Consider the following 25,857-nt stretch of genomic DNA (forward strand, 5'->3'; position numbering starts at 1 on the left):
ATTATTACTTTTAAATTGAGGGAAGAAGTAGATCATTCGGAGCATACATTCGTCTTACGGTCTTCCACATGTCTGGTTTCGCGGTATCGTAAAACGTTTTGGGTATTCCAGTTTCCCTGCGTTCGGTTTGTAAAAAAAAATACTTTCTCTTCACATCTTCGATCTGCTGGAAGCACCTTTTCTGCTCCGCGTGACTCTTCTGCACCACGTACGAGTTTTCCACCGGTCTGCGAGCATTAAAGTTGGGAATGGCCTCGTTGAATTGGTTCAGATTCCACTTGTCCTTGATCGTGTACCTGATAGACCCTTCGGGGGTGAACAGCTTGGTGCAGTAACTTTTCAATGGAGCGATCGAGTTTACTTTAATGGTCCGCAGGATGTTTCGGATCATTGATGATGGGGATGAAATGAATACTGGAGATTTTGAACGATGAATGAAGGATTGAAGTGTTTTTGACAAGTTTACGGGTGGCCCACCCTGTATACGGATTCGTACCTGTTCAGGGGTTATACATCAGTATATAGCGTGTTTTAGAGGGCACAGGGGATGTCGCCGCTTGGCTCTACATGCTGACGCAACAACCCCAAGAAATGTTTTTAGTTATTTCCCAATATTCCCCCACTCCTCTTTTAAACAGTATCTATTTTAAGGGTAATTTATTACCTTTTATATAGATTATTTACTCACAATATGAGGGTCATATTTTTTTAATTATAATTTAAATTGCTGTATTGACTAGCAAAGAAAACAACTTTTTGCTCAATAAGTAAACTACTACCCAAAGCAGCAGATGAACTTTCTCAACAATTACTGAACTTTTATTTTACCGCAAAATTATTATTAAAGGGCCGGAATCTAGGGCAAATCGCCTAGTACCGCGAGCAATAATGCGTCGCCAATTATGACGACTAACCACGTCGATAATAGATTATGAAAAGTCAAAAATGTCGTGACTCCATTAGCGAAATTATTAATCGAATCAGAGAAACTACCAAGAGGGGGGACCGCGGTTATAAATTTGATTAATAATTCGTTTATGGCTTACTTGCCTTTAGGGCATTCGGCCCTAAGGTCGGTTGGTAACCAAAATGGCCACCGAAGAAGAATTGAATAAGGTAAGAGAAGACAGTTTTCTGCTTTTCCTTAATTAGAAAGATAATTTAGTTTCGGTTGGTAATATTTTTCGGTTTATCCAACTTAAGTTAATTTGATACACTTTTGTGCTGCCATTTTGACTTATGCATATAGATTATAGAAAAAGTCTCCTGAACTGAAATTTTTGAATAAGGACAAAGCAACTTTTTTCTGTAAAAATCCAAGTTGAAATGCAATTGAATCACGAAACAGTTTTACCCTTTACGTGACCTGGAAAATTGGACTGACATCCCTCCGACATATTCCCCATATTTGATCGTACAATGCCTATATTAATCCGTCAAGGCTATAAACGAATTCGACCAAACTTGAAGCAAATCAAATTTCATATTAAGACCAGTCAACTTGAGGCCCTCTAAGGGTACAGTCGTTCCTTTTGACAAAAAAAATGAAACGCAACAGCAACAAACTGGTTTTACTCAAACTGGCTAGCGAGGAAACAACCTTGGTAAGTTCATCAGTTCCGGCAGTGGGGAGGAGGGAAGCATATGTGCCGATATGGGGACAAATCACGATTTCCCCCCGCAACGCACTTTTTTCCCTATTTCTCCGACCTCAAACGAGTGTCAGGTACGTCCCTGGCACCAGCAGGTTTATATAAAAGAGCCAGGCGACGGGGATGATTTTTAAACATGTTCGTGCACGGGCTCCAGTGCGGACCCTCCTCCGAAGAGGACTCGGACGATGAGTTCAATCGGTCTGACAATTTGCTTCTGGTTGGGTTTTGGGATGTTTAAGGGTGGTTTTTACCGTAATTTCTTTTACAGCGGCGGCGGGAAGAATGCGAACGCAAAGCCCGACGGGGGGAGATGGACCCCAGGCTGGAGTTCACCTTTCAGATACTGATCGACGCCACTGGTTTACCACGACACGAAATTATGGACCACGTTTTTGATGGCGATATGGTAATGTATAATGCCACATAAGATATTCATTATAAAAAAAAACATATACTAAGGAAGGTTCTTACCATTTGTGGTTAAAATTAACTTCCACTTCCGCCGCCCACATTTTAATAGGGGTGAACTTGCTGGATCAAACCAGATTGCCAAAACAGCCTGTCCACCTTGAAGTTAACCGTCTCCACTTCCTTTGAAAAATTCAGTTAATTTTACGTTAGACACACATCTCCAATCAAAATCCCCAGAATCCACCACCAAAAGGACAGACAACTCTACAAGAATTTGAAATAAAATTGTAGCTTTCCCACCTTTTTGTTCAATAAGTGAATTATTATCTCTCTCTCACTAGTTGGACGAAATCAACCAACTCTTTCTACCACACATGAAAACAAAACTGATTTGGTTCTACCAAGATATGCTAGACACGGAAGCAATGGCCGCCCAAGAACCAGCAGGAAAACCGTCAGGCAGTCGCCAATTACAGCCCAGCACCAGCCGGGGCAACCTCCAACCCACTGTCACTCCAGTGTACAAGAAGAAACTCTTCCTCACCGAAGGTTGGGATATTGCCCTCACCGGCATCTGCATCTACATCTTCCGCACCAGCAGCACCAAACAACTGCCCGAAGAAGGTTTCCAGAAGGATTTGTACTGTGGAGTGGTGGACGCACACAATATAGGCATGGTCACCACTATTGAGAGGGTGATCGAGCACGTCTTCATGGAGGCTTTGGCCCATCCAAGTCTGGACTGCGAGGATGACGCCGCTAATTGTCCGATGGTGAAAAACCAGTTGTTGCCCAGCTTAAGATCATTCTGTAGCGTGTTGAGGGTGTGTGAGGACGTGGCCAAGGAGGGCAACCTATTCGATGACGGTCAACAACTGTTAAAAAACGTCAAAACTGAAGACGTCAAAGACCTGGCGAAAAATCCAGAAAAAGTGGCAGCAATGGAGGAACGAGTGAAAGGTTGGTGCAAGAGACTGCACGAAATCCTAAAGGAAAGCGAACAGATTAGACGGGAAAACGATTCGTCAGGCCCTCAAGACGAATTGGAGTACTGGAAAAAGCGGGGAGCTCAATTTTCCCAAATCATCAACCAGGTCAACTCCAAAGAGGTGCAAATGACCGTGTTGTGTTTAAAAATTGCCAGGTCTAAAGTGGTGAAAGAGTGGCGGGAGACGGACAAGAAGATCACGTTTTGCTACAACGAATCTAAGGACAATGCCAAGTTTATCCAGGCGCTGGAAAGCAAATGTCACTCATTGTATTTGGATGATCCGGTAAGTTTTGAAATTAGCCTAAAATTTTCAGTTACCAACCCAAAATTTCAAGGTAAAAATGAGGGATTGCATTATGGGGCTGCTGCAAACTGTCAGGCTTATTCACAGCATCTCTCAATTCTACAACACCTCAGAACGTTGCTCCGCTTTGATGGTTAAGGTAAATCACACTGAAAATTACAGACTAATGTCAATTGCAGCACGGTTTGTGATTGATTCAGTTGTTCAAGTTTGGAGTGAAAGAAAGCAAATTCTATCAACATCACTAAATTTACAGTTATAATTAGCAAGCAAAACTATTTTCCTCAAAAAGGCATAAAAATCTGTAAAAAAACTAGAGATGGAAGATTTTCGAGTGTTTGGAAAATGTTCAAAATTTCCTGAATTACTTCAGGAGCATTTGGAAGGTTTTTGGACAGTTTAGCCTCACAGTCAAGCTTCTAGACTAATTAAAGAGTATTTGTAATCTTTTAGATTGCTAAAAGCTTTTATAAGCTTCTAGATGGTTTTGAAAGGTTTCCGACTATTTTAGAAATATTTCGTAGTGTTTTGAAATCTTTTTAGACTACTTTAGGAGCATTTGGAAGGTTTCTAGACAGTTTAAAAAGCATTGAAGGTTTTGGGCTGTTTTTGTTTTGTAGTATTTTTTTATCCCTTTCTAATGGCGGTTTACCGAAATTGATAGTTACAAATTGAAAAAAGTTACAACCTATCAAAAATAGGAAAAATTACAGTTTTGGTAAAAAGTGCATTTTTGGCAAATTTTTATTTTGTTTCAGAAGGGTTCTAATGCACAGCAAAGAGTATATTTATACCAGAGTACCTCAAATTAGATGAAATAAGCACAAAAAAAAACACTTCAAAATGTTTTATTGTTCAAAAAATTGAAAGAATGTATTAATTAGGAATATTTTCAAGAAAAAGCGGCAAGCTGAAAGAGGCTTTTTCTGACCAATCACAAACTGATTAATATATTGAAACTTGTTCTTGCCCATATAAGCTAAATTTTTGTTTGACCACCATTCCAGAACGACGTCAATTGACACTATACAGGTGTGGTAAATCCAAAACCGACCATAGGAAAACCGTGTAACTGACAGAGAAACGTAGATAATTGCATGCGTGGGACAAAGACAGAAAACGAAAAAAATACCAAGTAGGCCATATTTTCAGTACGCTGTTGCCAAAATCTAATACCGTCGATAAAATGTATTGGATTGGTAATATTATATTACTTGGTATTTTTTTCGTTTTCTGTCTTTGTCCCACGCATGCAATTATCTACGTTTCTCTGTCAGTTACACGGTTTTCCTATGGTCGGTTTTGGATTTACCACACCTGTATGTACCTTACAGCAAACATAGCGGATATCTGTTAAATAAGTCACATGTCCTGGAATGATCGATTGGTGGTCTTCTTATTGTTGATTTTTTAGGGATAATATTGCACTATTAAACTGAAATAAAGCATCAGTGAACTAAACTTTCTAATTTGTTTGTCAGATAACCAATCAAATGATTGAAACTTGTAAAAGCTACATAACCTGCAGATGCCAGGAAAGCATTTGGGCTCAGGACAGAACGCTAATCAAGGACAAACTGACGCAGTGTATAATGCTGAACAAAGTGTACCGGAAGACCTATCACGTGGTCAAGGACCAGACAGTGTTGCCGGCTACTCGACCATTTAATTTTTCTGAAAACTACATTTTCGGAAAGTTTGATGCGTTTTGCAGGCGATTGAGCAAAATCATTGCCATGTTCGATTTGATCGATGATTATACTGGGTTGTTTCAACGTCGAATGGAAGGATTGTTACTTGGAGATGGTGAGCTTAGAAAAAATGCTACCACAATACAAAAGTAAAATATTTTTTTAGCATTAGACGAAGCTGTGCATCGATTCACCGAAATCAAAGCAATTGTGATCAACAAACAGTACGACTACCTGGACCAGCGCAATACCGACTTTGAGAACGACTTCCAATCATTTCTGGACCACGTGGAACAGCTGAAAGACCGCATTGCCGACACGGTGGAGCGTAGCTTTGACAGCGTGTGGGAAACCCCGCAAGGTGCCCGGTTCCTCACTCGTTTCGAAAAAGTGAGCGAGAAAATCCCTTTAACCAAGCTAGAGGACAAGTACGACCGTATTTTGAAATACTGCGAAAAAGAGGTGGATCGAATTATTCGGATGTACAAAAAACAAAAAGACGATCCCCCGGTGGCTAGGACTTTCCCTCCCATAGCGGGGAGAATCAAGTGGGCCCGGTGTCTGGCTAGCCACTTGGACGAGTTGCTTGGCAACGTGACTGGACATCACGTGATGAAAAACCTCCCGGCCACTGTAGAGCTTTCTAGACGTCATCGAGCCGCCGAGAACATGTTCAGAACCTTTGAGACTGATATGGTGGCTTTATGGATGAACCAACACGTTTCGGACGCTGACAAGTGCCTCACCAAGAAACTACTGAAAGTCTGTCCGGAATCACAGAAACTCAAAGTCAACTTACAGACTGCAATACCACTGTTGATCCGCGAGGCGGATTTGATGATAAAAATGGATCTTCCTGTGCCCATGGTGGCTTTAACACTTTACACGAAACAGGATCATTTCATTTTGGTGCGCGATTCTTTGCAGGTGAGTTGACAACCATGCAGTTACACAAAACTGCATCGGTTTGGTTGTAGTTTTTGCTTAATGACTTCCTGCAAGTGACGAAAAACGTCAAACTGGAAGTGCGTCCTCTGTTCTTGCCACATCTCATCAAACTATCTAAAAAAATCGAACCTGGACTCACTGAACTGGATTGGGTGTCCAAAGACTGGCAAACCTACGTAGACGTAGCCAAATTAGCCATACACAACTTTAAAGAATTGGTAAGAAACCCACTTAACATAGTGACTATAGAAGACCCAATAAACAAAGAAAAAATGAGTAACTCGTCTCAACAAACATATAGAACATATCTCCATAGTGACTATAATTGCATTACTATTGTGATTCCATATAGACGGATCGAATCCATGACATCTACGTCAATCGTGTCCTCGAAGTGCTGACCAGCATGCAAACCATCCAGTTGCACGCTTTTCCAGACGACGGAGACCCACCTTGGACTTTGGGTGTGTCTGTAAATCACGTGACATAATTTTTTAACAGAACTCGTAATCTAGATGAGTTTTGCAACAAAACCGATGAGGTATGTCGGTCCTCGGCTGTGGAGTTGCACAAAAAATGTATGATGATAGAAGAGGCGGTGGAGGAAATTCTACTTTTGGTTAAGCAAACACGCATTGATGAGGGAGGAGGAGATGGAGATTATCTATTTGCAGGTCAGAGTAATTCTAAGTGATAAAATTTGGCACTATTGACAGTTTCTTTAACAGAAGAAGACAAACCACCTGACATTAGTCCGCGTTCGAGCCAGCAACAATCCGATTGGTCGTTAGTGTGGGAGTGTTTCGAGAAGCCACACCTCCTTTTCAGTGGAGGTATGAGCAAGGCTATGCAGGACGTGGTAAAAGGAGCCGTAGGCGAAATGCGTCGGTACTACACCCGTAAAGTGGTTGACGTGCTGGTCAAAGTCACCAGACAGTCCTTGGAAGGACTAAGACGTCGTTTCTGCATGGAATGTATGTTTATCTTTGTTTAGTTGTTTATGATTAATATTTGAGAATCGATTAGACAAGGAAGAGAGACAACCAGTGTTTGTGCTGAGCGCCGTGTTGCTGATCCCCAAAGTGGGGGTGAAACCCGACCTGGAGGAGGTCCAGGAAGTGCTGAATCTGGCCGGTAAAAATATCACCGCAGTGTCGAAAGGGGTGGGACAATGGGCAGCCAATCAGGAGGTTAGTTACTTATTCTGGCAGATAAAAGTTTTAAATGACTCTTTATTAGCATAAGAATGTAACAACACAGGAGGACAGTTGTAACAGTTTAGGTGTAAGTAAAACTATTACAACTGCCTGGCTTTATAGTGTAAAACTGGTTATAGAAAGTAACTTATTGTTTTCCCTCCCAAACTAAAATCACTAAACACCACACGCACTCGTAAACACACTAGGTAACATCAGTGAGCAAAAAATCAGTCTGGAAAAAAATCGCAGGACCATCATCCAACCTACTGGACGTCATCAACCAGTCTAGAAATTTCCAGCAACCCGCGGTAAGACACAAAGCACCTTAGCACTTTTAATTCAACACCAACCGGACACTATAACACACCATCAAAAACAATATACAGCAAAGACCGTTGAAAACCTCGACCAAAAGCAAGGAGGAGGACTTCAGGCAGCGCAGACGCAAACTGTACCGTCTGTTAACCGAGGAGAAACCCATGTTTCCGTTACAACAACGGAACTTCTACAATTACGTCATGGAGAATAAGGAGGTGATGAAGACGTTGTCGCTGTTGACATCTTGCACTCAAGAGATGCGTGACGTAAGTGGTTCTTTATTTTTTGGAGGGAATAAGCATTGTTGGAGGAAATTCCAACTTCCATATTGCATTATTCGCATGGTGACAATACAGTGGGTTACTTGTGATCACAATCACTGGACTGCCATTAAATTGTAACGACATTTTTAGGTGCAGCCCTCAAAGAATGCTTAAAACCTCCCTAATGCACATTGACAATGGCGCCTCTTAATTAAAATTGTGACATCTCCTGGCGTTTTCTTTGGTCCTCAGGAGATGTCACAGTTTCTCTCGAGATGGCGCCCCTACAGCATCTTGTGGAGAAACGAGAAATCACAGCGGGAACTGCTCGCCTGTCAACTGGGAGAGTTTGAGACGCAGCTGCGCAAACACGAAGAACTGCACGAACGACTTGCAACCGAACCAGACATTTTTACCATCGCCAACTGTTTGGCCATATCGACTGAAAAGCTCAAGTACGGAATAAAAACTGAAATCAAGAGTTGCACTCACAGGTTGGTGTAAGCAAACTGTAGATGTAACAGGTTTCCAAATTCTGCTGTATACAGAATTGGTCAGGCCATGAAGAAGAAGTATCGCAGAGAAATGGATTATGTTTACGCGGTCATTAATGAGATGGAAAGGAAATTGGAGAGGACTATCCGAGACCTGGATGACGTGCGTATGATTATGGACACCCTAAAGAAGATCAGGGAGCAGGAGATCGACATGGAACTTCGTATCATCCCCATTGAGGTAATCACCACAAAGAATTAGTTTTACAGGATAATCAGAGCGTGCACATCCCGTCAGAAACTGTGACATCTCTCATGTGCTTTTTGAAGTGAGAGGTGCCATAGTTTCTTAAGGGATGCCACGCCAAAGCTACAAATATCGCAACATTCAAATTTTCAAATCCACCAATAATATCGTTATTGCAGGACGCTTTCAACGTCTTAGGACGTTACGACATCTCCGTAGAGCTGGAGATTTTGGAGCAAGTGGACAATCTACGCTACACTTGGAAGCAACTCCTCGACCACGCCCTCAAAGTGCAAGTGGACTTACTGGACATGCAACCCCAATTCCAAACGGACCTTAAAAACAACCTGGAAAAGTTCCGCCAAGACAAAATCGATTATTGCAACGAGTACCGTACTGCCGGTCCCATGCAGCCCGGACTCACTCCTCGAGAAGCCTCGGACCGGTTAATTTTCTTCCAGAATCGATTCGATGGGATGTGGAGGAGGTTGCAAACTTATCAGAGTGGCGAGGAGTTGTTTGGGTTGCCTACCACTGACTATCCGGAATTGGCGCAGATCCGTAAAGAGCTCAATCTGCTTCAGAAGTTGTACAAATTGTACAATGACGTCATCGATCGGGTGAACAGTTACTACGACATTCCTTGGGGGGAGGTCAACATTGAGGAGATTAATAATGAATTGATGGAATTTCAAAATCGGTGTAGGAAGTTGCCTAAGGTTAAATCAGTCAAAGTCAATGCTTGTAGCGTTAAATCTTACTAAACTGATTTTCTAGGGACTGAAAGAATGGCCAGCCTTCTTCGCTTTGAAAAAAACAATAGACGATTTCAACGACATGTGTCCTCTACTGGAACTGATGGCAAACAAGGCCATGAAGCCACGCCATTGGCAACGCATCATGGACTCCCTCAATCACATTTTTGAGTTTGAGAGTGAAGGTTTTTGCCTCAAGCACATCTTGGAAGCGCCTTTGCTCCAGCACAAGGAGGATATTGAGGACATTTGCATTTCCGCCATGAAGGAAAAAGACATTGAGGCTAAACTACGTCAAGTCACCAATGAATGGAGCGTGCACGAGTTGACTTTCATGACCTTCAATAACCGAGGGGAGTTGCTGTTGAGGGGAGACACCACAGCCGAAACTATAGGCCAATTAGAGGACAGTTTAATGATTTTGGGGTCGTTGCTGTCCAATCGTTACAACGCACCTTTCAAGAAGCAAATCCAACAATGGGTGCACGATTTGTCCAACACCAATGAGATTTTAGAGAGATGGTTGTTGGTGCAGAACATGTGGGTGTATCTGGAGGCTGTTTTTGTTGGAGGAGATATAGCCAAGCAACTTCCTAAAGAGGCAAAACGTTTCTCAAAGATTGACAAGTCCTGGCAGAAAATTATGCAGCGCGCCCATGAAACTCCAGGTGTAGTGGCTTGTTGCGTAGGAGACGATATGCTTAAACAACTTCTCCCTCACCTTCAAGAACAACTGGAGCTGTGTCAGAAAAGTTTAAGCGGTTACTTAGAGCGCAAGAGGATGATGTTCCCCAGGTTCTTCTTCGTTTCTGATCCTGCCTTGCTGGAGATTCTCGGCCAAGCCTCCGACTCCCATACAATCCAAAACCACTTGCTATCAATCTTTGACAATACGAGATACGTCAAGTTTCACGATATCGAGTACAACAAAATCACAGCGGTCATATCATCAGAAAGTGAGATGATTCAACTGGAAAAAGCTGTAAGAGCTGAAGGTAGCGTGGAAACTTGGCTAACTCAACTGTTGCAAACGTCTCAAGCGTCCATTCACTCCATCATCAGGACTGCTAACGTCTTAATTAGTGATGGGAACTTTCAATTGTTGCCCTTCTTGGAAAAAATGCCAGCCCAGGTTGGTTTGCTCGGGTTACAGATGATTTGGACTAGGGACGCGGAGCTCGCTTTGCTACAGGCCAGACACGACAAGAAGGTGATGCCAGACACAAACAACAAATTTCTGGAACTGTTGAACACATTGATTGACCAGACCACTAGAGACTTGACCAAGATCGAGAGGACCAAGTTTGAGACCTTGATTACTATCCATGTGCATCAAAGGGATATCTTTGATATTTTAGTAAGTATGACACACTGAAATGAATTATAGTATTTAACTAGTTTTAACTTAGTGTCGACTAAACGTTCGTCACGTGAACGATTTTGAATGGTTGAAACAATGCCGGTTCTACTTCAAAGAAGAGCAAGACAAAACATTGATAGTGGTCACTGACGTGAGTTTCTACTACCAGAACGAGTATTTGGGTTGCACTGAACGACTAGTTATCACTCCATTAACTGACAGGTTAGTGTATAATCTGACAGTAACAACAGTGTGATAAATAAATATGTATAGGTGTTACATCACATTGGCGCAGGCGTTAGCCATGAGCATGGGTGGTGCCCCCTGTGGTCCAGCCGGAACTGGAAAAACCGAAACTGTCAAAGATATGGGCAAAACACTGGCCAAGTACGTTGTGGTGTTCAACTGTTCTGATCAGATGGACTACAGAGGACTGGGCAGAATTTATAAAGGTTGAACATTTAGTTAGGTTAGTAAGTCGAATGGTTTGCAAGTGTTGGGTAGGTTTGGCGCAATCTGGTTCTTGGGGATGTTTCGACGAATTTAATCGCATCGAGCTGCCGGTCTTGTCAGTTGCTGCTCAACAAATCGCGGTGGTATTGGCCAGTAAACGTGAAAAACGCAAAACTTTCCAATTTACTGACGGCGATATAGTAGAAATGTGTCCGGAGTTTGGAATCTTCATAACCATGGTATTGGAAGAGTTTTGACCACCAGACGCAATCAAACTGTTTCGTTTCAGAATCCCGGCTATGCGGGTCGTAAAGAATTACCCGAGAACTTAAAAATTCAATTTCGTACCGTCGCCATGATGGTACCGGATCGACAAATCATTATCCGCGTCAAACTAGCCAGTTGCGGCTTCCTTGAAAATATCACCCTAGCAAGAAAGTTTTACACCCTGTATAAGTTATGCGAGGAACAATTGACCAAACAGGTTCATTACGATTTCGGTTTGAGGAACATTTTGTCAGTGCTGCGCAGCCTGGGAGCTGCCAAAAGAGTCAACAGCCGAGATACGGAAAGTACGATAGTAATGCGCGTGCTTCGCGATATGAACTTGTCCAAACTGATTGACGAAGACGAGCCTTTGTTTATATCCCTGGTGGCCGATCTGTTCCCCAATCAGGTGCTAGAGAAGACCGCCTACCAGGAGTTGGAGGAAGCCATCAACACTCAAGTGGAAGCCGCAGGCCTGGTTAATCATCCCTCTTGGGAGCTAAAACTCATACAACTGTACGAAACTCAACGGGTGCGCCACGGAATCATGACTTTAGGACCGTCAGGAGCGGGAAAAACTACTTGCATCCAGATTTTGATGAAGGCACTTACTCAAATGGGGGAACCCCACAAGTGAGGAAAGTCCGTTTTGAATACAGTTTTTTTGAAATTAATTATTTTAGAGAAATGAGGATGAACCCCAAAGCCATAACGGCAGCCCAAATGTTCGGTAGGTTGGATGTAGCCACTAATGATTGGACAGATGGGATTTTTTCCGCCCTTTGGAGAAAAACTTTAAAGGTTAAGAGTGGGGAGCATGTATGGCTGGTACTGGACGGTCCAGTTGACAGCATCTGGATTGAGAACCTTAACTCGGTGTTAGATGACAACAAAACCTTGACCTTGGCCAATGGGGACCGTTTACCTATGGCGGCTACATGTAAAGTCATTTTCGAACCCGAGAATATTGACAACGCCTCCCCCGCCACTGTTTCCCGTAACGGAATGGTATGAGCGACTAAAACTCAAACTCAAACAACCCTAAAATAACTCAAATTAGGTCTACATGAGCTCATCAGGATTAAACTGGAAACCAATAGTAAAAGCATGGCTCAAAAAGCGCAGCCCGAAAGAGCAGGAAGTGTTCAGTAAACTGTTCGACGAACATTTCAGCGCGTTGCACACTTGGGGGGCCCAGAATCTCGTCTTTGTGATGGATGTGTTGGAGTGCCACGTGATTTTCCAGATCATCAACCTTCTGGAAGGTTTGGTACCCACTGAAAAAGGGGAAGAGGTGAGTGCCTCTAAACCAGAGGTGGAGGACGAGGAAACCATGGAGGAATCAGAGAAGGTGGATGAAAAGAAAGTCTACACTCCCGAACACTTGGCCAGATTGTTTGTCTTTGCGCTGACTTGGGGCGTGGGAGCTCACTTGGAAACCAGCGATAGAGCTAAATGTGACAAGTTTATGAAGGAACATCTCCATAGTTTGGATCTGCCCATTAACACTTCCAAGAATCCAGAGGTAAGTAAATGATTTCATAAATTGATTGTAAAAAAGGAGTTTTTTAAGGGAACTGTGTTCGATTACGTGGTGAATTCGAACGGTGATTGGGTGACCTGGAACTCGATGGTAACTAACTACGTTTACCCCGAAGTGGCCACTCCCGAATACTCCAACATCCTGATCCCAATCATGGACAACGTGCGCATCAACTACTTAGTGGACACAATTGCCAAACAAGAGAAAGCCGTAATGCTTATCGGTGAACAAGGTACTGCCAAAACTGTGATGATGAAGTCCTACATGAAGAAATCCAACCCGGAAGTCTACATGCATCGGTCCTTCAACTTCTCCAGTGCCACCACCCCGCACCAGTTTCAGAAAACGATCGAAAGCTACGTGGAAAAACGCATGGGAAACACTTTTGGAGCCCCGAACGGCAAGAAACTCATCATTTTTATCGACGACATTAACCTACCGGAAATCAACTGTTGGGGAGATCAAGTGACCAATGAAATCGTGCGCCAAACAATGGACATGGGAGGATTTTACAGCTTGGAGAAACCTGGAGAGTTTACTCAAATTGTGGACGTACAATTCGTGAGCGCCATGGGCCAGCCTGGAGGAGGACGAAACGATGTCCCTGCCAGACTGAAACGGCAGTTTAGCATCTTCAATTGTCCGTTACCTGCAGACGCTTCCATTGATAAAATCTTTGGAGTGATCGCCCAAGGGCATTACAACGTCAAGAGGGGGTTCACTCTAGAGGTTAGGAATTTGGTGAAGAAGCTGATACCGCTGACGAGGGTATTGTGGAAGAACACCCGGTCTAAGTTGCTGCCCACACCTGCCAAATTCCATTACGTGTTTTCTTTGAGGGATTTGAGTAGAATCTGGCAAGGAATGGTAGGTTTCTCACATTTGTTGTGTGGAGCATAATATCAATTTAAAGTTGTGTTGATAGATCGGAACTCTTTCTACGGTAATCGAATCAGAAACCTGCCTGATGCTTTTATGGAAGCACGAGTGCATTCGAGTGTTTTCTGACCGTTTTACTATCGAAAATGACAAGTCCTGGTTCAATGAAGAACTTCTTCGATTGACGGAAGAACACTTTGGACCTGAGCTTCGTCAAAAGTGCGAAAAGGATCCAGTTTTTGTGGATTTCATGAGGGACGCCCCTGAACCAACGGGAGAGGAAGGAGAAGACACGGACATGGAGCTTCCCAAAGTGTACGAACCTGTTTTTAGTAAAGATGAGTTGCGGGAACGGCTGGAGATGTTCTTGACTCAATTCAATGAGATGGTGCGTGGTAACGGGATGGACTTGGTGTTCTTCCCTGACGCCATGCTGCACTTGGTGAAGATCTCTAGAGTTATACGTCATCCTCGAGGAAACGTCATGCTTGTGGGTCAGTAATGTCTATTCCTGTAAAGCAAATTTTTTAATTTTGTAAATAGGTGTTGGGGGAAGTGGTAAACAATCCCTTACCAAACTATCATCTTTTATTGCTGGGTATAAAACCTTTCAAATCACTCTGACGAGATCCTACAACATCGCCAACTTCCTGGAGGACCTGAAGGTGTTGTACCGCACTTGTGGATGTCAGGGCAAGGGCACTACGTTCATCTTCACCGACCTGGACATCAAAGAAGAAAGCTTTTTAGAGTATTTGAACAACATCCTAAGCTCGGGGGTGATCTCCAATCTATTCACCAAGGATGAACAAGCGGAAATCATTCAGGAGCTCACCCCTATCATGAAGAGGGAGAACCCTAAACGCACTTTAAACCAGGAGGTGGTTATGGAGTTTTTTATGAATCGAACATGTCAGAATTTACACGTGGTGTTTTGCTTTTCACCCGTAAGTAAATATACCTATACTCTCAATCTATGACTATGACAAGTATTATTCTAGGTGGGGGAGAAGTTTCGGAATCGCGCCCTTAGATTCCCAGCCCTGATATCAGGGTGTACGGTAGACTGGTTCCAACCCTGGCCTAAAGACGCCTTAATTCTGGTGGCCAGACACTTCTTGACCGAGTTTCACATCGCCTGCACCCACGAAGTGAAAGAGGAACTAGTGAATGCTTTGGGGTCCATTCAGGACGTTGTGGCCGCCACTTCGACCGAATACTTCCAGCGGTTCCGTAGGGCCACCCACGTCACTCCCAAATCATATCTGAACTTTATTGCAGGCTATAAGGGCATCTACAACGGTAAACGGAAAGAGTTGAGTGACGGAGCACTGCGTATGGATACTGGTCTGGAGAAACTTGCTGAGGCTTCGTCTTCGGTGCTGATACTTAAAAAAGAACTGGCTGTGATGGAAAAGGAGTTGGCGGATGCCTCACAAAGAGCAGAAACTGTACTTACAGGTTTGTGAGGGTTTCACTAATTTTGATGCATGAAACAGGAATGATTTGCAGAGGTAACCGAAAGGGCAATGCAGGCGGAGATTGTAAAAAATCAAGTGCAGAAAGTGAAGGAGAAGGCGGAGGTTCTAGTGTCTTCTATAGCGGAGGAGAAGGCTTTAGCTGAAGAAAAGTTGGAAGCTGCCAAACCAGCTTTGGAAGAGGCTGAGGCAGCTCTCAACACCATTAAACCAGCCCATATTGGTGTGAACCATTTCTTTTACTTGATATTTCCAGTTTAATACGGTATAATTGAACAGCTACGGTGCGTAAATTGGGACGGCCACCCCACCTGATTATGCGCATCATGGACTGCGTCTTGATCTTGTTCCAGAGAAAACTGCACCCCATCATTCCAGACACGGCAGCTCCATGTCCTAAACCATCTTGGGCTGAGTCTCTTAAGGTTAACACTACTTATTAACCTGCTCAATATGAACTAAAATAATTTTTATAGATGATGGCATCCACAACTTTTCTGTTGCAACTACAAAACTACCCTAAAGACATCATCAATAATGAAATGGTGGAACTTTTGACGCCTTACTTTGAGATGGAGGATTACAACATGGATACAGCTAAAAGGGTTTGTGGGGATGTTGCTGGTAAGTACGTTGAATCAACTTTTGGTGCATTTTGTCAGCTAACTTGTCTTGATAGGTCTTTTATCCTGGACAAAAGCAATGGCATTCTTTCATAGCGTTAATCGGGAGGTTCTTCCCCTTAAAGCCAACTTGACCATGCAAGAAGCCAGACTAAAGGTACCTCCCCACTATATTAAGCAAACTTAGTAGCTTTGCTGGGTTTTGTAGGTGGCGATGGAAGACTTGGCAGCCGCCGAACAACAACTAGAAGAACGCGAACAATCCCTGAAACAAGTCAAAGAACAGTACGATTGCGCAGTAATGGAGAAACAACGTTTAACGGACGCCGCTAATTTATGTTTGAGAAAAATGAACACTGCAACCACCCTGATCAAAGGTTTGGGTGGTGAAAAGGTCCGTTGGACGCAGCAGAGCAAGGAATTTAAAGAACAACTTGGTCGTCTTGTTGGTGATGTGCTTTTAGCCACTGGCTTCTTGTCCTATTGTGGTCCTTACAACCAGGAGTTTAGAAGTGGCCTGGTGAATACTTGGATGGATATCTTATCCTCCAGGGAGATCCCTTATACCATTGGCTTGAACATTACAAGCATGTTAGTAGAGAGCTCCACCGTATCCGAGTGGACGTTACAAGGACTACCAAACGACGAACTATCAGTGCAGAATGCTTTGATAGCAACGAAATCCAGATCCTATCCGTTGCTGATTGATCCCCAAAATCAGGGAAAAATGTGGATTAAAAATAAAGAAGCTAATAATAACCTGCAGATCACTGGATTAAATCACAAGTACTTCCGCACCCACTTAGAGGACTGTCTATCATTAGGTAAACCATTACTTATCGAAGATGTGGACATAGAACTTGACCCGGTGTTGGACAACGTCCTGGAGAAAAATTTCATCAAGTCGGGCAGTATCGAAAAAGTTGTGGTAGGGGATAAGGAATGCGATGTCCTCAAAGGTTTTATGCTCTACATCACCACTAAACTTCCCAACCCACCTTATTCCCCTGAAATAAGCGCCAAAACCTCCATCATAGACTTCACGGTAACAATGCTAGGTCTGGAAGATCAACTCTTGGGTAGGGTAATCCTGATGGAGAAAAGTGACCTGGAGGCTGAACGAGTTGCTCTATTCGAGTCGGTGATGCAAAACCAGAAAAGGATGAAAGAACTGGAAAGTAACCTCCTCAGCAGGCTCAACTCCACAGAAGGATCTTTAGTGGATGATGAGGAGTTGATCAACGTGCTCCAGGTCACCAAAACCACAGCCGAGGAAGTCACACAAAAATTGTCAGTTTCAGCTCAAACAGAAAAGAAAATCAACATAGCCAGAGAGGAGTTTCGGGCGGTGGCCGCCAGAGGCTCCATACTCTACTTCCTCATAGTAGAAATGAGCAACGTGAACGTGATGTACCAAAACAGTTTAAAGCAATTCTTGATCATCTTTGACAGTTCAATCACCAAATCGGAAAAGAGCACCAACACAACCGAACGCATCGATATCATTCTCAAATATTTGACTTATGAAGTGTGGACGTTCACTCAAAGAAGTCTCTACGAGAGGCACAAAGCGTTGTTCACTCTGATGATGGCTATGAAAATTGATTTGCACAAAGGTCGGATTGGACACGAAGAATTTATGGCTTTCATTAAAGGTGGGGCGTCTCTGGACTTGAACGCTGTTCAGCCTAAACCTTTCAAATGGATTTTGGATATTACCTGGCTGAATTTGGTGGAGATTGACAAGCTGGCTGTGTTCAATGGCATCTTGTCTAAGGTTTGTGTGGCTTCACTTCTAGTTGTTAGTTTATGGAGATTAATCATTCCAGATTGAAGCTTCAGAGAAAGAGTGGCGTTTGTGGTACGAGAAAGAAAAACCGGAAGAAGAAGAGATTCCCTGTGGTTACCAGAAAAACCTGGACGTGTTCAGGAAGCTTCTTCTAATCAGATCTTGGAGTCCTGATAGGACTTTGTCTCAAGCTAGGAAATACATTATGGGTATGACCATCTGAGTACAATTAAGCACCTATTACAAAGTTTGGTTACAGACTCTTTAGGGCCTGAATATGGAGAGCCCTGCATTCTAGACTTGGAAGCCACCTGGACAGAATCAGAACCTCGCACTCCTCTAATTTGTATTCTCTCTATAGGCTCGGATCCTTCTCCTCAAATTGCCAGTTTAGCTAAATCCAAGGATATCAGTCAGTTTTTCTGTCTCGGCAGTGTGTTTAGCATTGTAATCTTTGAAAATTTCAGCTTTAAAATCAGTATCTATGGGTCAAGGGCAGGAAGTAGTGGCTCGAGACATGATAGAGTATTCATTGCAGCATGGTGGTTGGGTACTTCTTCAAAACATTCATTTATCTCTAAGTTTTGCCAGCGAGGTGATGAGCATGCTCTTAGACGCCGACAAGATTGCGGAATCCTTTAGGATCTGGCTGACCACTGAGGTCCACGATCAATTTCCAATTGGACTTTTGCAGATGGCCATTAAGTTTACTAATGAGCCGCCCCAAGGCATCCGCGCCAGCTTGAAACGAACCTATCAGAGCATCAGTCAGGACTTCTTGGACTATTCTACTCAGAGCCAGTGGCCCTCTTTATTGTACGCTGTAGCCTTTTTGCACACCGTGGTGCAGGAAAGACGAAAATTTGGCCCTTTGGGCTGGAACGTCCGATATGAGTTCAATCAAGCTGATTTTGCGGCCAGCGTTCAATTCATCCAGAACCATTTGGACGATATGGACCCCAAGAAAGGTGTGTCTTGGCCAACCATCTGTTACATGTTGGGAGAAGTTCAATATGGCGGCAGGGTGACTGACGATTTTGATAAAAGACTGCTTACCACTTTTACTCAAGTGTGGTTCTGTGATGTGTTGTTACGACCCGGCTTTGAGTTTTACAAGAATTACAAAGTGCCACAGACCAGGAATTTGCAAGGGTACCTGGATTATATTAACGGTCTGCCTGCCACTGATACCCCTGAAGTTTTCGGTTTGCACGCCAATGCGGATATCACTTATCAGATCAACACTGCCAAAGGGATTTTGGACACCATTCTCAATGTACAACCCAAAGAAGGTGGTGGAGGAGGTAAGGCAACTGGACTTCTGTCTTTTAGTCGTGATTTGTTCGTTTATCCTCCAGGAGGAGAGACCAGAGAGAGCGTGGTTTACTGCTTGGCAGAGGACATGCTGGAAAAGCTTCCCAAGGCGTACAACAGTTTTGAGGTCAAAGAAGCTTTGGTGAGAATGGGGGCGCTATTGCCCATGAACATTTTCCTCAGACAGGAAATTGACCGCATCCAGAAAGTTATCAAGGAAGTCAGATCCACTTTATCAGACTTGAAGTTGGCCATTGAAGGTACCATAGTGATGAGTCAAAACCTGCGCACCTCTTTGGACGCCATGTATGACGCTAGAATACCTGAAAAGTGGCTCAGGGTGAGTACCTCGCATTACTATAACACAGCTGACTAAATTACGATGATACAGATATCCTGGGAAAGTGCCACGTTAGGGTTCTGGTACACAGAGCTCCTAGAACGTGACGTACAGTTCAGGTCCTGGTGCAACAACGGAAAACCGAGCGTATTCTGGATGACTGGATTTTTCAACCCTCAAGGTTTCCTAACAGCCATGCGCCAAGACGTCACCAGAGCCCATAAAGGTTGGGCTTTAGACTCGGTGGTGTTGCAGAACATGGTGACGAAATACTCTAAAGAGGACATCAAGGAAGGACCTCCTGAAGGAGTCTACGTGCATGGACTGTTCCTAGAAGGGGCTGGATTGGATAGGCGCACTGGGAAACTAGTTGAAAGCAAACCAAAGGTGATGGGTAAGGTAATTTTAGAATTTAAAGTAATATTGTTATTGAAGGTGCTGTACGAACAAATGCCGGTGATTTACATCTATTCAATCAACACCACGGCTGGAAAAGACCCGAAATTGTACGAATGTCCCATCTACAGGAAACCACAGAGGACCGATCAGAAATATGTGGGAAGTATCGATTTTGAGACTGATCACAATCCCATGCATTGGACTTTAAGGGGTGTGGCATTGTTGTGTGATATTAAGTGAATAAATAAAGTATTTGGAGTTTTAGTTGGATGCTTAGAAATCTCTTGAAACCGTGATTGGTTTGTCCTCCACAAGGTTTATTTACATTAAACAGCTGTTTAAAGCAAACCGCATCCTAAACTTTGTCATGTGACAGCATCAGTAATGTAGTATAAAATGGCATGTGATAAATGTCACAAACTGATCAGAGGAGTCAAAAAAACAATGAAACGAAAACGGTCTAGGTTTTGAGGTTAAAGTTTATTTTTTTATTATTTACACCTTTAAAAATATAAAATTTAGATCTTGTTCTTTGGTTTAAGAAGAAAATAGCAAGTACTACTAAGTTTTTAAGAATAAAGTTCTGCAAAACTGTTGTCACAGAACATTTGAGGGGGATTTAAGAAGTCAAGTGAGTTCTGGAGTCATTACAAGACAAGAGATTTCCAATCATGGAATATAAAACTGTATGGATATGCGATAAGCTTTTTAAATGGCTAATAGACAGTAAGATAAGTAAGACTTAAAGTAAATTAAAATAGCAAAGTAAGTACACAAAAGTGTCGCAACACAGTGGTTTCTAATTGGTCAAAAATAGCATCCTAAAGCTTGCTGCTTATTTTTGACCAATCACAAACTCCACTGTGCTGTGATTTCTGCAAAATAGACTTAGCCACTAAATGGGCATGGACAACATGGCGGATGTTAAAAATTTCAAGACAACAAAATGCTTTGTATATAGAAAAATTTCTATTACATAAATAATTATGATATGTACGGTTGAACAATCATGACTAATTTTCCAGTACTGTACTTAATATAATCGCGAAAAGTTAACCTTCAAAAAAAGTATAATGATAATAATACACACAACAGGTTCAAGGCATTTCAAATGCACAACACACACGCGGAAGTACCACTTCGTTTACTGTTCTTTCTATGTTGTGTGGGCTGGTTTTACACCAGACAAACCTAAATTATCACTTAATCTACTCTTCGCAAGTGATTGTGTACTTTGTATTTAGGTACTGCGCTTAGGAGCTTGAGATAATCATAGAAATCTCAATGGGTACTCACAGATAAGCAATGTGACACGGTACCTTGTCCGTTCACTTTCAGTCGCTTTGTACCAGTGAGAGTGTACGCCAGTACCGCTTTGATATTTTTTAGTAAAAGTTCAATATGGTACCATTACTAGTCTGACTGTAAAATAGTAAAATAATAAGAAAATGGCTCTGGACCGGGCTTTTGTTAATGTCCTCCTTCTGGGGCTGGCCTTTATGTTGGTTTTCACCGCTTTCCAAACGTGGGGAAACATCCAGGTGAGTGTATTCAATGAAAAATATTTATGATTATTTCTACAATAAATTTTAATTATGTGGTAAATCAGTTTGATCATTCTAGTCGGATTAACGTATCAATCAATTTTTATGAACGTCTTCAAATTGGTGGTACTTTAGCGCGTTTTATTTGAACCACTCGACAACCTTGTGCAATTTATTGGTGTATTCCTGAAATTAGATGGTGTTGTTTACCACAATATTAATATCATTTCGCAATTCTTTATTGACAGTTCTGCTATCATAATCAAGGGTTTCTCCGTGACATGTCAATAACAGTGACCCACATCCATTAATCGAACAATCTCAAGTATAGGATGTGGCTGAATGCTACACTTACAGTTTATCATCTTGGTCAGTTTTACTGGAGTTGAATTAACAACAGTTGACATCATCATTATAACTACCTTGATGATTCAGTGTATATCAAAATTGCTGTCAATTTCCAGTTGGAAAAGCCTAAGAAGTGTACTTGAGATTACAAAATAAAAATAAATTAAAATCTCATTACATGGTCTAACTCTTCAACTGTTAAGAGGCAATGTAAACACAGTTAGATAAAGTATAGTACAATACTATAATGCTATTTCTGACAAATCAGGGTTTTTGCCTAGTTACACCTTGTATAACTAATACACAAGGTTGTTTTAAATCAAAAGGTAATAAAAGATCGCCATCGGCTTTTAAACTGGTAAATTTGCAGAAAAACCGGTTCAAATCGACCATATTCAGTGAACCCAAAAGCATATTTTGATAAACACTCATGACGTAATCATGCTTTCAGGGCACCATCATTGACAGCATCAAAAAGGACGATGCCAGTTTTAGCCAAGCCAATGCTTATTACAGCTTGGGCATCATCTACGTTTCTATGGCATTGTTTAACTGGGCCGCCCCTTCTGTCATCAGTGTTATTGGCTCAAAGTTCTCAATGCTGATTGGAGGCATAACTTATGTGTAAGTGATCACTTTGGTTGTCATCAATCAAAAATATGATACCAAGTCTAACTGAAAGTATTGTCAATCACTGGTTCTGGATTTTTAATGTTGTTGTCTCCAATTTTAGCTTGTTCATCATGTCCTTCTCTATTCCTCACACTTGGCTGCTGTATCTAGCCAGTTGCATTATCGGAGTAGGAGCCGCCTTAATTTGGACGGGTCAAGGCAACTACTTAACCTTAAACTCCAGCGAGGATACCATTTCCAGGAACTCTGGAGTGTTTTGGGCCCTTCTGCAGATGAGGTTCGTTCAACCACTTGATTTTGTGCGAACAATTTAGTAAACAAATTTCAGCATGTTTATCGGTAATACATTTGTGTTCTTCGCCTTCCAAGGCAAAGACAAGATCGACAGCAGTACAAGACAAATCGTTGTTTGGACACTGTCAGTTATCGCGGGGGTTGGATTGGTGGTTATGGTGTTTTTTCCAAAACCACCAAGTAGAGTAGCGGCACCTTTGAGTGGTAGAAGCGACGAGAAGTCCATAGAAGCGGGACAGTCTACAACGTCCGATGTGGCGGTCAACAGTGTTTGGAACGCGTTCAAAGGAGCTGTCAGCCTTTTTTTGACTCAGAACATGTTGTTGCTCTGTATCACTTTTGTTTATACTGGTCAGTTTATTGTATTGGGTTGTGGGGTTTGCTATAACTGTCACTTTCTAGGTTTGGAACTGGGCTTCTGGAGCGGTGTCTACGGTAATTGCATCAGTTTCACTGAGAATCTACCCAATCGAAAACAGTTGGTTGGGATTTCTGGAATTTTCATTGGACTGGGGGAAGTTATCGGTAAGGCTACGTTCATAAGGGTTCTGTAGCACTAAAGTGTTGTTGGGGGACTAGCTGGAGCAGCCTTCGGCCTTTTGGGAAAACGTACCACCAAATGGGGTAGGGACCCCATAGTTATACTGGGATTCGTCCTACACATCATCAGTTTCTTTGTGATCTTCCTCAACATACCCAACAAGGCCCCTTTTGGCGAAACTTCAGACAAAGCCTTTATCACCAGCAACACCATTCTGGCTATATTATGCTCGTTCTTTCTCGGTTTTGGGGACGCTTGCTACAACACCCAGATTTTCTCGATGTTGGGTGGAGTCTACGCCGATGACAGCGCTTCCGCCTTCGCCATTTTCAAGTTTACTCAGGTAAGTAAGTTAGCCAGTTTCGTTCATTAACTAACTGACAACTTTAACAGTCAGTGGGCGCTGCCGTAAGCTTCGCCTACGCTTCCAGTTTTGTGCTCTACGCCCAACTGGGTATCCTGCTGGTGTTTGGCATTTTAGGGACCGTCACCTTCGTTTGGGTCGAGTGGCGACATAAGACGAACGCTGAAGTCACCGATACGTCAACAGTGTCAGAGTTTGAGTGAAGTTTTCTGTGGGAACGAACTATTTGTGAGCAGTATATGCCATTTTCGTAATTTAAAAGACTGAGGTGCAATATAAATGTTATTATAAAATAAGAGATTAATAGAGTTTTGTAAAAAAGTAGTCAATGATTTGATTTTTAACCACTGTTACGGTCTAATCGCAGCACAGTGGGTAATTTGTGATTGACCGTCACAATAATACACTAGTTGTGCACTAAAAGTAACACTTTTGTCCTTACCTACATAAACTGGAAGGTTAATTATTAAAAAAAGGGTGCTCTGTTGTGAATTATCAAATGTCAATTAAATGACAGCGAGTATTGATATTCGTCAGCTGTTTAATGTTTGTATTTGTTTACATTATCATATTTCAGAATGTTTCCTGCACAAAAACCTCCAAATATCCTTTTAAATGACTGAACAGCCGAGTATGGGAAATAATTGTTGTCAGGAAAGGCATTTGAACAGGTAACTTACCACCCTTCCCGAATTGAGTAGTTTAGTTGAAAACCCTATTTTACAGACGGAAAATAGCGTTATTGTTGGTAGGGCTGGATAATGCGGGTAAAACAGTGACTGCCAAAGGTTTAGCAGGAGAAAAACTCGACACCACAGTCCCCACAATCGGTTTTTCAGTGATTGAATTAAAGTTTCGACAGTATGAGGTAAAAATCTTTGATTTGGGTGGAGGCCCCAATATTCGTGGCATTTGGCACAAATATTTTGTTGACGTGCATGGGGTGATTTTTGTGGTGGATTCCTGTGACACTGACCGTTTCACTGAAGTGCGCCAAGTCCTCACTGATATAATAAGTAACGCTAAAATAGCTGGGAAACCCTTACTAATACTGGCAAACAAACAGGATCAAGAAAGTGCCTTGGATGAGGTTGATTTAATTGAGTACCTGAAAATTGAAGAGCTTGTGAATAAATATTGTTGTCCTGCTCTAGTACAGAGCTGCAGTGCAAATGAGTCAAACTATCACAAAAGCGATCCAGGTATCAAGCAAGGTTACGAGTGGATTATAAACTACATTGATCAGAACTATGAGCAATTGAATAGTAGAGTGCTAGTTGACACAGTTGAGCAAGAAATTCAAGAGAAACAGGAAATGATAGCAAAAATAGAGAGAATCAGAGCTGAACGACAGGCCTTAGCTACAAGTGAAGATCCAGATGCCATTCAAACCTTTTCTGAGTATGTTTCCAAGGTTAATGGCAACTTAACTGTCACAGAGCCTGAAATTCTGGACTTTTACCCCAATCCTGAGGAAATCACCAAAAGTCACAGCAGTTCTAGTTCCAGCATTACATTCCCAGAAATCTATCAAATAAACACATATTCCAATGAAAAAGAACGTCCTAGAAGCGCCGTGGAAATAGTCAAACTGCAATTACGCATGAACAGCAACAAGGAAATTAGGAGGTCACAAAGCGCCAAAATTAGACGAAATAAAACAGGACCAGCTCGACCACTCAAAGCCACCGAATTCAAACCCGTAAACGGCAACGTTATAATGGTGACACCGCGCAAAACCCTTAACGAAAACAGTAGGGTGTTTACGATAAGCAAAATGGGGCCCGCGGGGGATTTTTACGGCTCTCCGGTGCTCGAGGAACGTTTCGAATTGAAACGACCCTCATCGGTGAAAGGTAATAGGGGAGAGAACGGAATATGTGTAGTCGATGTAGAGTGACATTTGCAAACTGTCTTACTAATTATTATAATAGTTTTAAGTTGGATCTCGACACGGAAATGTTCTAGTCAATTACGATTTTATATTTTTGTAATAAGCACCTTGTGTTGTTTTGTAATAAAATATGGCTTTGTAATTATTGTTGTGTTTTGTGGCTTTTACGACACCTAAATGGGACTGCTTAGATAAGTAAGAGTAAGTGGGTTTTGTGTAAAATTTCCGTTGTTTGTCAAGCAAAAATCTTGAACTTACCTTGCCCAGACAATCTTCTTTTCAACCTCTCGTCATGGATACCAATGATTTAAAACTGTTTTTCTCGTTGCTTTACGTTTACTACTCCCAGAATTAATTACAGCTACAAATTAATAAACCCTTTTTTTAAACCACGACACAACTAACGCCGGACGCCATCACAAATTTCTATTCCTTGTGTCAAAACTGTCAAACTGCTGTCAACAGTTGACGTAAAGGTGCGGCGTTGCCGATGTGACTTACACCGCGCCGGATTTAAG

The 25,857-nt window shown here is 42.3% G+C and overlaps 4 protein-coding genes across 4 annotated transcripts in view; 3 read left to right on the forward strand and 1 right to left on the reverse strand.

Moving 5' to 3' along the window:
• The window catches only part of LOC145731971 (tyrosine-protein kinase Src64B-like), a 13,466-nt gene extending 11,223 nt beyond the window's left edge, over positions 1-2,243 (reverse strand). Inside the window, exon 1 of the mRNA XM_081983971.1 lies at positions 2,127-2,243. The gene's annotated coding sequence lies outside the window, so the exon portion shown is untranslated. The remainder of the gene's footprint in view (positions 1-2,126) is intronic.
• Dhc1 (dynein axonemal heavy chain 1) lies at positions 1,789-19,985 on the forward strand. Its single transcript, XM_081983939.1, has 38 exons — positions 1,789-1,872; positions 1,918-2,061; positions 2,408-3,340; positions 3,393-3,500; positions 4,843-5,167; positions 5,219-5,979; positions 6,030-6,218; positions 6,353-6,464; positions 6,516-6,674; positions 6,729-6,974; positions 7,027-7,190; positions 7,406-7,507; positions 7,586-7,783; positions 8,033-8,274; positions 8,329-8,515; positions 8,701-9,240; positions 9,299-10,633; positions 10,686-10,858; positions 10,910-11,088; positions 11,141-11,328; positions 11,379-11,989; positions 12,040-12,364; positions 12,417-12,881; positions 12,930-13,766; positions 13,825-14,272; positions 14,322-14,725; positions 14,780-15,239; positions 15,291-15,479; positions 15,536-15,681; positions 15,733-15,880; positions 15,936-16,036; positions 16,088-17,656; positions 17,709-17,877; positions 17,928-18,080; positions 18,136-18,972; positions 19,027-19,322; positions 19,374-19,709; positions 19,758-19,985. The coding sequence occupies exons 1-38, from the start codon at positions 1,789-1,791 to the stop codon at positions 19,959-19,961; spliced, it is 14,067 nt and encodes a 4,688-aa protein (XP_081840065.1). The 3' UTR covers positions 19,962-19,985.
• A 497-nt stretch (positions 19,986-20,482) lies between these two features.
• Positions 20,483-23,769, forward strand: LOC145731977 (UNC93-like protein MFSD11). Its single transcript, XM_081983980.1, has 7 exons — positions 20,483-21,262; positions 22,065-22,237; positions 22,347-22,523; positions 22,575-22,891; positions 22,943-23,065; positions 23,120-23,424; positions 23,475-23,769. Exons 1-7 carry the CDS (start codon positions 21,170-21,172, stop codon positions 23,646-23,648), a joined length of 1,362 nt encoding a protein of 453 aa, XP_081840106.1. The 5' UTR covers positions 20,483-21,169; the 3' UTR covers positions 23,649-23,769.
• A 146-nt stretch (positions 23,770-23,915) lies between these two features.
• LOC145731979 (ADP-ribosylation factor-like protein 13B) lies at positions 23,916-25,484 on the forward strand. The gene is made up of 2 exons (XM_081983982.1): positions 23,916-24,116; positions 24,172-25,484. Exons 1-2 carry the CDS (start codon positions 24,061-24,063, stop codon positions 25,343-25,345), a joined length of 1,230 nt encoding a protein of 409 aa, XP_081840108.1. The 5' UTR covers positions 23,916-24,060; the 3' UTR covers positions 25,346-25,484.
• The last annotated feature ends 373 nt before the right edge of the window (positions 25,485-25,857 follow it).

Source organism: Ips typographus, linkage group LG7, assembly GCF_016097725.1.
Source record: "Ips typographus isolate SLU linkage group LG7, UJ_Ityp_2.0, whole genome shotgun sequence".
Lineage (NCBI taxonomy): Eukaryota > Metazoa > Arthropoda > Insecta > Coleoptera > Curculionidae > Ips > Ips typographus.

Coding starts and splice junctions, on each gene's coding strand:
- Dhc1 (XM_081983939.1), top strand. CDS start 1,789: ATGTTCGTGCACGGGCTCCAGTGCGGACCCTCCTCCGAAGAGGACTCG. Junction 7,191..7,405: donor AATGGGCAGCCAATCAGGAG/GTTAGTTACTTA, acceptor TAAACACACTAG/GTAACATCAGTGAGCAAAAA. Junction 19,710..19,757: donor TAGTTGAAAGCAAACCAAAG/GTGATGGGTAAG, acceptor TTGTTATTGAAG/GTGCTGTACGAACAAATGCC.
- LOC145731977 (XM_081983980.1), top strand. CDS start 21,170: ATGGCTCTGGACCGGGCTTTTGTTAATGTCCTCCTTCTGGGGCTGGCC. Junction 22,238..22,346: donor ATTGGAGGCATAACTTATGT/GTAAGTGATCAC, acceptor CTCCAATTTTAG/CTTGTTCATCATGTCCTTCT. Junction 23,066..23,119: donor TGGACTGGGGGAAGTTATCG/GTAAGGCTACGT, acceptor TTGGGGGACTAG/CTGGAGCAGCCTTCGGCCTT.
- LOC145731979 (XM_081983982.1), top strand. CDS start 24,061: ATGACTGAACAGCCGAGTATGGGAAATAATTGTTGTCAGGAAAGGCAT. Junction 24,117..24,171: donor CAGGAAAGGCATTTGAACAG/GTAACTTACCAC, acceptor CCTATTTTACAG/ACGGAAAATAGCGTTATTGT.